Source organism: Tigriopus californicus, chromosome 3, assembly GCF_007210705.1.
Source record: "Tigriopus californicus strain San Diego chromosome 3, Tcal_SD_v2.1, whole genome shotgun sequence".
NCBI classification, from domain to species: Eukaryota; Metazoa; Arthropoda; class Copepoda; order Harpacticoida; family Harpacticidae; genus Tigriopus; species Tigriopus californicus.
This window is the reverse complement of record NC_081442.1, coordinates 12,773,327-12,787,511: the sequence shown is the minus strand read 5'-3', so window position 1 is coordinate 12,787,511 and position 14,185 is coordinate 12,773,327. Positions and strand designations below refer to the sequence as shown.

Here is a 14,185-nt window from a genome sequence, read left to right as displayed (position 1 = left end):
TATTACAAAGGAATGTTTGGTGATTTGCAGCATCAGTGTATTTGACAGTGATTCCGAGCTGTGAGCTCAAATCATCAATAATATGCTAAAAATAATAGTAGAGAGGCAGTTTCTCTTTCAGAGCTTAGACATGATTCAATGACTTCATAGTGTAGCACATACCTTACAACAAAGAAAACACATGTAATAGATTGTTTCGGGGAGAAAAGGGGTCGACACATTTCATATCAGACATTTTTTCAACAAGATTCACCAAGTTGTCAAAGTCTCCCCAAATATACAAGTCTGAAGTGTCGAAAAGCCCAACCAGTTAGAAAGAGGTTTAATAATCCAGTACTAGTGACGAAAGTAACAATTTAAGTGAAATGGGAACGAACATCTTGTCAATATGACCAACTACTTGGAGAGTACACAAATGTAATAGGAGAGCTTCAAGATCACAAGGATTGTCAAGGATAATATTTCATGTTATTGATTGATTAGATAAAGGGCATGAAGTAATTATGAGGCAAAACTCTTATCTTAGGAGGATCAATGTAAAACTTTTTTTGAGGAATATAGAAGGACGAGAAGGCTGGAAGCATCTCTCTTGAGGGCTCATGCTCGATGATCTTATTGGATCCAATAGTTCCACTTAATCGTTTGGCCTTGTAGAAAGAAGAGAATGAAGGAAACAATTCCACAAGATGGGGTAGAGGAGATGCAGGCACATTACCATTGTTGATCCGACGTTTGGCATTTCCAGAGCGATGAGGTTTGGTAGTTTGGGATGCATGAGTTGTCCACATATTCAAGTTTGGGTAGAGGGCACTGAAAGTTAGAGGAACAGCCTCATCGCCAGGGTGGTTCAGGTCCTTGTAAGGGTTGGAATTAGGTGAGTGTTTGGACTGAGTTTTAGTATGGTGGGTGAATTGATTCATATAAAGTTTCTCCATTGAGCTGTGTGTCTTGACATCAAAGGGAGTGTGTGTCTGGGGAAGGTCCAACAATCGCTTACCAGTAAGTGACGAAAGTGTCTTGGGGAAGTCTGAGCGCTTGCCAGTGAAAGAAGAAAAGGATTCAGGGAAGTCGGACCGCTTCCCTGTGAATGAAGAAAATGAGTCAAGGGGAGCGGCAGAGCGTTTGCCAGTAAAGGAAGAAAAGGATTCAGGGAAGTCGGACCGCTTCCCTGTGAATGAAGAAAAAGAGTCTAGGGGAGAGGCAGAGCGTTTGCCAGTAAATGTGGAGAAGGATTCAGGGAAGTCAGATCGCTTCCCTGTGAAAGAGGAAAATGAGTCCAGGGGAGAGTCAGAGCGTTTGCCAGTAAATGTGGAGAAGGATTCAGGAAAATTAGACCTCTTCCCTGTGAAGGACGAGAAAGATTCTAGGGGCGAGTCAGAACGTTTCCTTGTGAATGAGGCAAACGTGTCAAGTGGGGAGTCTGAGCGCTTCCCAGTGAAGGAGGAAAAGGAGTCAAGTGGGGAGTCCGAACGTTTCCCAGTAAAAGACGAAAATGATTCTGGGAAGTCGGATCTTTTCCCTGTAAAGGATGAAAAAGATTCAAGTGGAGAGTCCGAGCGTTTACCAGTGAAAGAGGAAAAGGAATCTAATGGGGAATCTGAGCGTTTTCCAGTAGAAGAAGAAAAGGATTCAGGAAAGTCGGACCTCTTACCCGTAAAAGAGGAAAAAGAGTCTAAGGGTGAGTCAGAGCTGCGTTTACCAATGAAAGAAGAAAATGATTCTGGGAAATCAGACCTCTTTCCTGTGAAGGCTGAGAATGATTCCAGAGGAGAGTCAGAACGTTTGGTAATGAAAGAAAAAAAAGAGTCTGGGGAGTCTGTTCTTTTGCCCGTAAAAGATGAGAAGGAATCCAATGGGGAGTCTGATCGCTTGCCTGTAAAGGATGTGAATGATTCAAGGGGGGAATCAGATCTCTTACCACCTAGAGGGGATAAAGGTCCCAAATGCAAATGTGATCTTTTTCCGGAAATGGCAGAAAAAGATAAAGGCAAATTAGAACGTTTCCCAGTAAAGGAGGAAAATGAATCAAGTGGGGAGCTCGCTCTTTTTGTTATGAAAGAAGAGAATGAGGTTGGGAAGTTGGAAAGCTGATTTGTTTGTCTCTCAAGTGCTTTTTGGGAGTCGGAGCGTTTAACAGAAAAGGAGGAGAACGTCTTGGGGAATTCGGATCTTTTCCAGTCTGAGTAGTCGAAAATGGGCCAATGATCTTTTAGACCCTGGTATGAAGTCGGTTTAGTCAAACGTGTGAAGGGGTCATAGCGTTTTCCAATAAAAGATGAAAAGCTTGGGATTTCTTCTCGTTTCAGGCTTGGTTGCAGGTTTGATGCGCGGGATGGATCAAGGAAGTGTGGATCATGCCGTTTACCAAAAATTGAAGAGAAGGAATCGGGGAAATCTTGGTCAACTTGCTCAGGAAGAGAGCGCTTTCTTCGGTAAGGAGAAAACAATTGAGAAGAAGTCAAGCCATGATAAGTTCTTTTGGACCGGTATTTGGGCAGACTGGCCAAGTAGGATGCATAAAGATAAGCCTCTTCTGGCAAAATCTGTTTCGCAGCCGATGGGTGGTAAAAGGTGTTGGGAAGGGCTTCAAGTCCACCCCCATAAGATCTCTTTTGGATTGCAGCCTTGGGCGGAACCTGAAATAGCCAAAGAAGACATGGCCTTTCTATAGAGTCCATGAAAATGATTCAGACTTGAGCTAATTACGTGATCGCTCTCCAAGACTTGTTGGTAGGTATCCTCTCTGAAAAAATGCAACTTTGGCTTTACTAAACATAATTCGGTCACACTTAAAATAGATGATGACAGCAGACAAAAGTGAGCTAGTGTATGTTTAACAAGTTGCAAACTAACCCTAAAGTGTCTGGTAGGTTTTGTTCCATCCATGGTGACTCCAAAGTGGGAATCACATTAGGAACAGATCGTTTCGATGTTGTCCCTCGACATTTAGGAGCGAAGGCGTATTTTCTGTAAAGAACGTCATAAACTTTGGGTGACAAACACTCGGGGTCTAATCCCAGGGGTCTAGGTGAGCTTCCTGCCACTTGCTCGATGTGGCTGGAGGAGGAGGAGGAGGAGGCGTGGGAGGCGTCTTTGGGAGGGGCGTATGTTTTGAGGGAGGTGGGCTCAGGGGGAGTCGCAGATCTCTTGCCGGCATTGAATCCTCTACAGACCGGATGAAATGGAAAGACTCTGTAAAGACCAAAGTAGACAGGAAGAAAATTGGTGCTGAGTGAGTGCTTTTGACTTTGATGACGAATTACAATCAAAAACCAGTTTTTAGTTGCGTTTTTAACGGCCCGACGTGTTGACAAAAATTGAAATGGCCAAAAAACTGTCGTTAAAACACACGGAAGTACTCACTCCTCAACTGTTTCCAGTTGGTATTTTTTCTTTGTTCTCGAGCGACATTGGGAAGGGAATCAGGGTAGATAGAGGAATGCAAGCGGCTGAAAAAAGCTTGATTGCAAAGGTTAGTAACGATTTCCATGGTGAATTATATACACGTGATCAAACTAGGGATTTTAAAAAATCAACATAAACAATCCTAACTCTCTTTGAAAGATTGTGGGCACCACATACATCAAATTAATCAAATTTTCAAAAACCAATGTCCATCTTTGAAAGATTCTCCTACGAAGAATATCGCACGTACCTGCAATCCAAAGGCCCCATTGTCTGACTGCCTTGCGACAATGAGACAATGAGCAGAAGAACTTGGAAGGTCAATGTGGAAGTGGATATTCCGCACCATTTTCTCATTATCTGCAACCACAAAAACTGCCTCAAATTTCAGACCCGAGTTGGAACACTTGAAATGGATAGACTTGTTCCAGGGGCATTACAAGAAATAAAGGGAAGGAGAGATAGTTATTCATTCTTGGATCTATGGCTCGATTAGAACTCCCTCGAGAGCCCAGACCCATGCGCAATCCTAGGCAGCGCAGCTCGCTGTACTAAGTGTGTCTGTACACAATCCAGCAAGAATGCAAGCAAAGCCATCCATTCTTCTTGCTTATGGCTTATTAATGTTTCGGCATGATTCCCGAAGGCCCAAGAGCCCAAACCACTTGCCTCTCCAGGACCATTATTATCAATTAGAGTTTGAGCAACAACGAGAGCAACAGTGTGAGAACAATGCATTCCGGCGTCCAACGTCCGCCATTACAGAATGTGACGTGTTCATGAAGACATTACGAACGAAGACCTTTTGCGGCCTTTGACAGTTTAAAAAGACACGAAATTAAAAGGCAATGTCTGACTTCCACAAAAATAGGGTAGGGCTGAGCAGAATTGCGGTGATTGTCGCTTAGGGTAAATATTGTGCTTTCTGTACTAGGCGGGGGAGCTTCAATCAAAAGCGATAAAAACATTATCGCTATCGTGTGATTAGTACTTTTAGAATGAGGAATAGGTGCAATCGAGATTCAGTTCTTTGTTGGATTAACTATCATTCGGAAGGTATATGTACGTACAAATGAAAAGTGAGATAAATGACGCTACAAAGTTCTTCCGGAATTCACCGAGATTTTTTAAGTGAATGTTTTGCTCTTCGCTTATTCCTCTCTATCAGTTTTAACCACCATCTTGCTACTTCAATGTAAATTCTTGTTTCGTTTTAAATTTCGAATGCCATTTTTGCCCATAATGCGCTCTTCATTGAAAAGTATTTTTGAAATTGAATCTGGCCCTTGCAGACACAAAAGGGTGAATTCTATTTTCAAACAAGTACTTTCATGCTTTAAAATAGGTACCCTAATCAGCATTAAGCAGAGGAAAAAGCTCTCACGCGTCCCACTTTTTGATTTATAGACGAACATTTTGCGTGTCACTATCCCATTGAAATTGATATCTGTTATCCATGTCACGGCATATTTGGATTGGCCAGATTTTATATTGTTCCTTTTTTGACCACTTACACCGAACCAGATGAATATGGAAGGGTCGCAACAATATCTAAAAGACCAGAAGCGTCTACGTTGCATAATTGGATACAACAACCAAACTCAAAAAAATCGTCACTAATTCAAAAATAAGGATATACATATGCAGATGACACCCGTCCCATGCAATAACTTTAAGCTGAGCCCGGTTTTTTTCCGTTTGGCCCTCTTACCTGGATTTACGATACCTCCTCCTATTAACGCTCGGTTTAACCCCAACAAAGGAGAAATGGATGTGCGATCAATGCGTGGAAACTTTTCTCTCCGCTCGTTTGCTTCCTCTTTCGTTATTCCCGTGGTCTTTGGCCTTCTTCAACCGATCTTGGAACCAACCTCTATGGCGTTCTCTGACGATGAGAACGGAGCCTAATGGAACGGATAGAGCGGATGGAACGGAGCTTCTATTCTGAAGACGGGTGTTCGCGAGGTGAAATCGGGTTGGAAACTGAGCTCTTCAGGTTCAGTTCCATGCTTTTTATTGGGAACATCAAAGCCTTCATGAGACAGGGAACCGGCCTGACATTCTTGCGCTAGGTGAGGATCTCCCGATGAGTGTGAGGTTTGGCTGAATGAGGCTAATTTGGAACTGGTTGGACCAAAATGTCAGCCTTGAGGAAATGCAAGGTGACACTTGGACTAGGGTCTCCCTTGTGGCGACTGTCCAAAGCTATTTCAGGTAGGAGAGATGATGATGACCCCTGTGCTCGTACGTATCTCTTCTCATTCATGTAGCAAGCTCAGGATATGTCAGACGAGGAGGATTTGTTATTAACTTGTCGGAAAGACCCCTGGGGGTCGAAAGTGAGTCAGTCCATGAACAAGTAGTCTTCGACGACTCTTCGTGAGTTTGAGGGATGGTTCCGGAATATGTGACGTGAGCGCGAAGGTTTATCTTATTGTATAATATGCAATTGAGCGTTTGGGATGTTTGTTCAGCAAAACACAAAACATTGTAACTTTTTTCTTTGTGTCCACGTATTTACAAGTAAGAATGTTTAAGACATTAAAAAGGAACAAGGACAGCTTGAAACACAAATGATATCTTGAAATATATATATTACTAAGATTTTTAACAAGGGTGGGAGAGAGAGAATTTACGAGCTTTTTGTTTGCAATATCAGTACAAGAATTTGCAAGTTAAAAAAAATATGTAACTTCCATGGTTTCTCAATGAGTTGAAGAGTGTCTGATAGATAGTTTTTCTTTAAGTAGGAGTCTGATAGTTTTTACATATCTTAACCCTTTGAACTTTCGCGAATAAAGTGTATTTCTGAGATAGGCTCTTGGTCAAATGCATTACAAACATTTTGCACTATCGCCTTCAGAGGTTTCGTAATCGGTCGCTGTAACCCCTTATTAGGTTATCCGGATGTACAGAACAAAAATTGTATTCATGATTGTTCAATTTTAAAAACAATTACCTTTGGACGATTTACCAAAACTCTTGAAAGCATCAATGTTCCCTATAGTCATGGTTAAAAGTCGTCAATTTGGATGGTCATTGGATTCACATAAGCAGCCCTAAGGCCCAGTTCAAACATTCAATATACTGTATGGGTAAAATCCGAGAGGTTTCGTGATACTTGAATTCACCATATTCTTGTTTGACGACCCAAGTCGGATTCTTCGTTACGTGCTTCGTACGGTTTGAACTGTCATCAAATTCGAAATGTTTTTATTTTATCGTGCCATATCGTTCGTTAACACACAACAAAAGTCAAATTAACAAATATTCATTCCCAAGCAATCACTTTTGGCACAGGTAAAAAATGTTAGTCATCAATTTTAACTCCGTCCTTCTCATTCTTGACACGTTGTGATGACAGTGAAACCTGCATGAACATCATGAACAAATGGTTGTGCTTAATCATATTAAATGGTGCCACTAATGTATTTGGTCTCATAGATTATGACTTCAACATTTTCGAGAACCTCAACCAGATCCAAAATATTTACCACAATGAATCGTATCTCTACGAAGCTCTCAAAACCTACCGGACGAATTTGGTCAAAGTTCGTGATTCAGTGACCAAAGACTATCTTCAAAATGCTAAACATAGTGAGACTTTGGATCATACTCATCCAATCAATGTGTTTAACAAGATCAAGCAATGGATGAGGCTCGGGCTCGCTTTGTCTTCAAAGGAAATCAAGCAGTCAAGAAAAGACCTCAAAGAGGTTTTGAACGAGAAAATGACCTCCTTTCCAAAGTTTGAAGACGCTAAATCGGCTTTGAGAGGTCTTCTTTATCTGTTCGAAACCTATGGTGTTGACCCCATAGAGGCTTCCCAAGGGAAGGTCAAAGGAGTGGAACTTCCCCATACCAAAATCGAGTTTGAGAGCAGAGAGGTTTTAGATGCCATTGATTTTGGTGTTATGGGAGAAATCGCTTTGGCTGAGAATCGATTCGCCTCGGCTGTGGACATGTTTAAGGCCTATGATGTCCTAATTCCAAGGCATATGGAAGCATACCCAGATGCAAAGAATATTCTGGGCTTCTTTGAGGGTCAGAAGAAGAAACTGATCGATTTGAACAACCAATATCTGATGAAACGGAAGTGTTTTGTGGGCAAGCACTTTCACACTACCAAGAAGCTTCTCAATCCCGACTTGACGCCCAAGAAGAACCAAGGAAAAATGGCTCCCAAACACTTCACCGCCGATCTTGGAAGCAATAAAGGTCTCGACTATTTCTTTCAATCCACTTGTCGCGGGGAAAGCATGGACACAGCTGAGGTTCTTATAAGATTGAAGCGGGAGACTCTCAAAAATCCACCAAAGTGTACTCTCCTCCATCACAACAACCCATTCCTGAGATTGGCTCCATTTCCATTGGAGATAGTGTCCACGTCGCCCTACATCGTGATATTTCACGGGATCTTGTCGGAAGAGGAGATTCAATTTCTTATTGAATATTCCAAACCCAGATTGTCTATAAACCGAGATGAAAGTAATCGAGGTTTAGATCCAGTTCATTCGGCAGACGCGGGGAAAGTTCGGATCGTGGCCAAAAGTGTCCAATGCTGGTTGAAAGACATCGCATACAAGAGCAACACCCGGGATGATAGTAGCTTGGTGGCTCAATTCATTGAGAATGGGATTGATCATGACACGGAATATCGAGTCCTTCTTCCCATCATGTACAAACTCTCCAAGAAGATCGAGATGGCCACCAGGATGAACGTGACGGGCAAATACTCTTCTACCGACTATCAAACCACAAACTACGGCTTAGGCGGGCTCTGTGAGGCTCATATCGATCCTCATGGATATCAAGAAGGCTTAGAAATCCCTCCGGAACGAGAGGGTCTCAAATTAACCGGAGACATGTTTGCCACATTCATGGCTTGGCTCAACGATGTCGAAGCAGGCGGGGCCACGGCCTTCTTGGATCCTGGGCATGAAATCGCAGTCTGGCCAACCAAAGGGTCAGCTGCCTTCTGGCTCGATCTGACGCCCATAGGGTTTCGTGATAGCCGCACACTCCACGCGGGTTGTCCCATCTTGAAGGGCTCCAAATGGATCCTGAATAAGTGGATATTCTCCTATGATCAATTCCAAAATTATCCATGTGGCTTGAACCCACGAGACCCATACGAAGGCTTTAAAGGGTTTTACTAACGAAAAAAATATTGTTTCTGTGATACCGTGATAGATATTATGCTTATTTTAGGTCAAATAAATAGTTTCGTATGTAAAGGAACCTCATAAAAATCACCCATGCATGCATGACGATACATAGCAACACTTTCTACTACAGTACAAACAAATCATGCACAGGTTTCACATTCTAGTACGTACGTAAATGTAGTACAGGGCAACAACATATAACAGGTAGCTTGAACTTCTGCTTTGTAACTTTGCGCAACTCTTGACAGGAAGTATGTTGTTGCCGACGATTTCGAAAGGATGAGTAAAGTCTATTTCATTTTGATGAGTGTGTTGTCAGTGACATATTGTGAAAATGAGTCTTTTCATAAATTGGAACAACCATCGAAGAAAACGAAGAAGTTGGAAGTGTACAATGAGAATGTGTTCACGTTCAATCTGTTCGAAAACTTTGAGTCGGCCAGAGAAGTGTATCGCTCTGACTTGAAGTTGATCGATCACCTGTTCAGTGTGAGGTCGTCATTACAAGACAAATACGATCATTTATCCTCTAACCGGGTTTGGACAGGCTCTCCCGAGGTCCCATTGTCCAATCTCACTTTTGGCGATGATGAAGATTTTCACGGTGCAGTTAAGGGCCTTGTGTTCTTACATGACACATATTCCTTTGATCTCAACCAATTGGCCAAGGGGGTAATTCTCGTCAAAAGTTATCCAAAAGGTCGGCTCAAGTTCTCCAATGGCCATCCATTAGGATTTGAGGATTTTCTAATACTAGGGAAACAAGCGTTTGCTCTTAGATTATACGATCGAGCTATCGAGTTTATGAGGATGGTCTTGAAACTTTTGCCGGATCAGTCAGGTCTTTCAAAGGCCGAAGTGGAAGCAATCCACAAGATGAGGAGGGATCTTATGACCCTCAACAATCAAAACCTCTACAAATCTGGTCAGATCATTCACGCCAACTTTAAGATATTACCCTACATAGTCAACGATAAATTGAAGAGAAAGAAGATCCAGCCGGATTTTGTTCAGGAAGAGCATCTAATCCATTTGAACGGTTTTGGAAGATTTGAGCGGGACGCTCATTTTCGGCGGGTTTGCAATGGCCAAATGTTACGGAAGACTCCCGTCGAGCCACAAAAATGTCATTTCCTCCATCACCACAATCCATACCTGAAATTGGGGCCGTTCAAGATGGAGGTGGCTTCCAAAGATCCTCTTATCATGGTTTTCCATGACTTCTTGGCCAAATCCGAGTTGGAGTTTCTCATTGAATACTCTCGTCCGCGATTATCTCGTGGCCGATTTTACAATCCATACAATGAAGCTTTGCAAGCAGGGCTCAACGAAGGCAAGAAGGTCACACGAATTGTTCAGAAATCCGTCCAATGCTGGATTGGCGATCTCGAATATCAAGCCTATCATGACAATCTCCACGAGTTTGAGCGCGACTTTAATTACACCATTCACTTCCCCAATTTGTTCCGCTTGACGCAACGCATGGAGCTGGCCACGGGATTGAACACAACCGCCAAGTACGCCACCACCGAATATCAAACCACCAACTATGGCCTGGGTGGCCTTTGTGAGACCCATTATGATCCCCATGGGTACATAGAAGGTGTCGAACTTCCCCCACATCCAAAGTTTAAGCGGTACCTGAAATGGGGCGATATGATGGCCACGGTCATGGGCTGGTTGGAAGATGTGGAAGCCGGTGGAGCCACAGGCTTTGCAGATCCGGGCAATGAGGTCCTGATTTGGCCTCGAAAGGGCTCAGTGGCCTTTTGGTTTGGCTTGGACCGAAAAGGCCACCGTGATAAGCGACTCCTCCACGGAGGCTGTCCCATTCTCAAGGGATCCAAGTGGATCCTGAATAAATGGATCCATTATTACGATCAATTCGACAAAGTCCCATGCTCTCTAGACCCAAATGATGTTGTTCTACCTTTTGAAGGGATCTATTGAAATATGAATTTTGGTCGATTTTCCACAAAGGCAAATCAAAACAATCTGATTTCTCTTCTTCTAGATCCATGAAATAAAAATAAATCATGAAATTGTGGATCCAACTGATTCCTTGGGGTCTGTGCCTTGGTTTGGCATTGTCCTTTGACATTGAAAGCGGATACAATTTCCACATGTTCGAAAATTTCGGTCAAACCAAAGAGGTCTACATTCAGGAAAAGGAACTCATATCAAAACTCAAAACCTACAGGGAAAAGGTGATTCAAATCCGGGACAAGCTTGAGACCTTCTTGAACCGGAGCAATGGTCATGATTACAATGATGAAACGTTTACCGAAAATCCAATCAACACTTACATTCTGATCAAAACCCATGGCCTTGCTCTCCCTCGGATGCAACTTATCCACGAAATGCAAGAGCTCAAAAGGGACCTCAACAAATCAACCACCAATTTTCCGACGACGTCCGACTACTATGGGGCCCTGTACGGTCTTGTCACTTTAGAAGACACTTATCAATTCAACACCACCCTTGCGGCTCAGGGCATTATCAGTCTTCCGAAGTTTCCATCCGGCCAGCGGGTGTCCATGCAATCTCCACATCGAATGACCTATATTGACTTAAAGAAGATGGCCGATCTGGCTTTTCAAAAGGCCTGGTACGACACTTCTATTTTGTTCCTCAAGGGTGCGTTCAATTTAATTGCGGACCTGCCAGAGCATGAAAAGCCATCCAATGAAACCATGAAAAAATTCAATTTGATGAAACAGTCCTTAGTCCGACTGAATAATCAGTACATCACCAAAAAGTTAATTATGGCAGACAGTACATATAAAGTGTTTCCCTTCACCATTGACAAAAACATGAACGAGAAGGTCAAACAACCCAAGGTCATTCGGGATAACATCATCACCTATGTCAACCTGAATTGCCAGAGTGGCAAGGAGTTTTACATGCGGTCCGTTTGCAATGGGTTCTCGTTCAAGGGATACACCCGTCCGGTCAAACAATTTCACTGCCACTGGCTTCACCATCAAGATCCATTTTTGAGGTTGGGTCCTCTTAAGTTGGAACATGTCTCGGACGATCCTTATCTCGTGGTGTTCCACCAGATATTTACAGACACCGAAATGGAGTATATGGTGGACACATCTCGACCTCATTTGTCTAGAACGAGAGTCGTCGGAATGAATAAAGGCACTGTGGCCCATGACTTCAAGGGCGGCAAGAAGCGTCGAATTGTTTCAAAGTCCGTTCAGCATTGGATGAATGATCTGGTTTACGAAGACATGAAAGAGGACGTGACCGAAGTGGACAACAAGTGGAACTACACTGTGGCGTCTCCAGTCTTGTGGAAGCTCTCTAAAAAGCTGGAACAAGCTACCCGATTGAATTTAACTGCCAAATACTCCAGTACGGGATACCAAGTCACCAACTATGGTCTGGGGGGTCTCTGTGAGGTTCACATTGACCCCCATGGTTACTTGGATGGAGCCGAGTTGCCACCCTCACGGTACCACCTCAGAAAAACAGGGGACATGTTTGCCACTATCATGGGCTGGATCGAGAAGGAACCGATTGGAGGGGCGACCGCATTCTGTTATCCTTACAAGGAGGTCTTGGTGTGGCCAACGAAAGGTTCCGCCGCATTTTGGTATGATCTGAATCTCAAAGGCTCCCGCAATATCCATACCAATCACGGAGGTTGTCCGGTTCTCAAAGGTTCCAAATGGATACTAAACAAATGGGTCTACTATTTTGATCAGTATAAGCGTTATCCATGTCGCTTGGATCAAACTGCGGTTCCGCAAGGTTTCAAGCGTGATGCCTTTTATAGATAATAAAACATACGAGTAGTCTCTGTACCTTTGTGGAAAAGTGCCTGACAGTTGTAAGCAAAATCAAATTCTATCTTTCCAGATGAATAGCTAATATGAAGACAACTATCGTACTTATTGCAGTCTGTGGCCTTTTGGAGGCTGGCCAATACGATTATGGTGTGTTTGAGAATTTCCAATTGACCCAAGAACTCTTTCGGAGCGAAGTGGCCGGCCTGAACTTGATCAAAGACATTCTGGAAAGGCTCAAAGAGATCCAGCTCAAGCTAGAGGGACAAATCGTGAGTAAAAACGCTTTTCAGACTCTACGTACCTATAAGAAGACGCTGCGAGAACTTACACGGAGTCAGCCCATCGAAAATGATTTCATCACTTCTGCCAAAGGTCTATTGATGATTTTGGACACTTACAACGTTTCAAAGGATTGCCTGACGAAGAAGGAATTCGTCTATTCAGACCCTCATAGAGGTCGAGTCTCCTTGAAGACACATGCCACATTTGAACCTCATGATTTGATGACTTTGGCGGATGAGGCAACCCAGATTGGCTGGTTCAGTCATGCCATTGACTTGACGAAAAGCGCCTACGCGAACCTCAATGTCAAAAGCCTTCAAAAAGACCAGAAGCAAGTCATGGAAGATTTCAAATCAAGACTCGTGAGGACACATAATAATATTTTGCGGTCCAAGAAACGGTTGGTTGGAGAGGGCTACAAAGTGTTGCCATATTTGGTAACTGACGATCTAAAAAGGAAGCCAACCCAGCCCAAATTCGTGAAGAAATTGGATCCCTCCAAGAGGGAACATAAGTTTGAGGCCAACGAGCAACTGGATATCAATGAAGATATCTTTCGGCGAATATGCCGCGGTCAAATCGTCGGTCAAGCTGTCAAAAATCAAACCAAATATCAAAAATGTCATTGGCTCCACCAGAATAATCCATACTTGCGATTGAACCCATTCAAAATCGAAATCCTCTTAAATGATCCATTCAGGATGATCTTCCATGAAATTCTCAATGAGGAAGAGATGAACTGGCTCATCCAGTACTCCACTCCCAATCTTTCCCAGGCACGTAAAGTCTCAAAGACCAATTTGGAGGTCAATAGAGTTGGCCTTCCAGAAGAACAGAAGCGCAAAATTGTCCACAAAACAGTCCAATGCTGGATTGACGATGTTATCTACAACGAAGAGGCCAATTTAAAAAAGAACAAAGACGGAATCTTCGAGGTTCAACCTTATTTGGGAGATCAATATGCCCACGTAATCTTCAACCAGACCCTTCACAAGTTATCTAAGAAGATCCAAATGGCCACCAACATGATCATCACCCAACGATGGAGCTCCACAAAGTATCAAGTGACCAATTATGGCCTTGGTGGTCTTTGCGAGACACACGTAGATCCATTTGGAATCTGGGAAGGCGCTGAAGTTCACGAGGAAATGAAAGAGATCCACTCCACTGGTGACATGTTTGCAACATTTATGGCTTGGCTTGGTAACGTTCCTGGGGGAGGTTACACCGCCTTCAATCACGAAGGCTACGAACAAGCTGTCGTACCCGTAAGGGGCTCAGCTGCCTTCTGGTTCAATTTAAGGTCAGATATGAAGCGCGAACCGCGTTCTTCCCATGGAGGATGCCCGGTATTGGCAGGATCAAAGTGGATTCTCAACAAATGGATCATGGCCAATGACCAGTTTCATAATTTCAAATGCACTCAAGAGAAAAATGTCACTTACCCACCTTATAAAGATTTTTATTAAAACTCCCTCCACTTTGACAGAGAAATGAAATTGCATTGAATGTGATGGTTTAACCTTTTGG

At 43.1% G+C, this 14,185-nt stretch overlaps 5 protein-coding genes across 10 annotated transcripts; 4 read left to right on the top strand and 1 right to left on the bottom strand.

The window, feature by feature from the left end:
* Positions 1-15: 15 nt before the first annotated feature.
* Positions 16-5,472, bottom strand: LOC131877572 (uncharacterized). Of its 6 annotated transcripts, none has more exons than XR_009372899.1 (7): positions 5,117-5,472; positions 3,656-3,765; positions 2,854-3,192; positions 2,707-2,743; positions 998-2,636; positions 716-810; positions 16-647 (listed from the first exon to the last, which is right to left on the bottom strand). XR_009372899.1 is itself a non-coding variant. In XM_059223277.1 (7 exons), the coding sequence occupies exons 2-7, from the start codon at positions 3,760-3,762 to the stop codon at positions 791-793; spliced, it is 1,296 nt and encodes a 431-aa protein (XP_059079260.1). In that variant the 5' UTR covers positions 3,763-3,765; positions 5,117-5,467; the 3' UTR covers positions 16-790. The 6 variants fall into 6 exon arrangements, 4 of the variants coding, with proteins under 4 accessions (XP_059079260.1, XP_059079258.1, XP_059079259.1 ...); XR_009372900.1 differs by having other exon boundaries at positions 2,366-2,636; positions 5,117-5,467; XM_059223277.1 differs by having other exon boundaries at positions 16-810; positions 998-1,519; positions 2,366-2,636; positions 5,117-5,467.
* On the top strand, positions 5,359-12,481 carry LOC131877575 (prolyl 4-hydroxylase subunit alpha-2-like). The gene is made up of 2 exons (XM_059223281.1): positions 5,359-5,477; positions 10,588-12,481. The coding sequence occupies exon 2, from the start codon at positions 10,610-10,612 to the stop codon at positions 12,362-12,364; it is 1,755 nt and encodes a 584-aa protein (XP_059079264.1). The 5' UTR covers positions 5,359-5,477; positions 10,588-10,609; the 3' UTR covers positions 12,365-12,481.
* Positions 6,492-8,636, top strand: LOC131877574 (prolyl 4-hydroxylase subunit alpha-2-like). Its single transcript, XM_059223280.1, has one exon. It carries the CDS (start codon positions 6,780-6,782, stop codon positions 8,562-8,564), a length of 1,785 nt encoding a protein of 594 aa, XP_059079263.1. The 5' UTR covers positions 6,492-6,779; the 3' UTR covers positions 8,565-8,636.
* LOC131877577 (prolyl 4-hydroxylase subunit alpha-1-like) lies at positions 8,843-10,592 on the top strand. The gene has a single exon (XM_059223283.1). The coding sequence runs from the start codon at positions 8,853-8,855 to the stop codon at positions 10,521-10,523; it is 1,671 nt and encodes a 556-aa protein (XP_059079266.1). The 5' UTR covers positions 8,843-8,852; the 3' UTR covers positions 10,524-10,592.
* Positions 12,353-14,181, top strand: LOC131877578 (prolyl 4-hydroxylase subunit alpha-2-like). The gene has a single exon (XM_059223284.1). The coding sequence runs from the start codon at positions 12,457-12,459 to the stop codon at positions 14,122-14,124; it is 1,668 nt and encodes a 555-aa protein (XP_059079267.1). The 5' UTR covers positions 12,353-12,456; the 3' UTR covers positions 14,125-14,181.
* Positions 14,182-14,185: the final 4 nt, after the last annotated feature.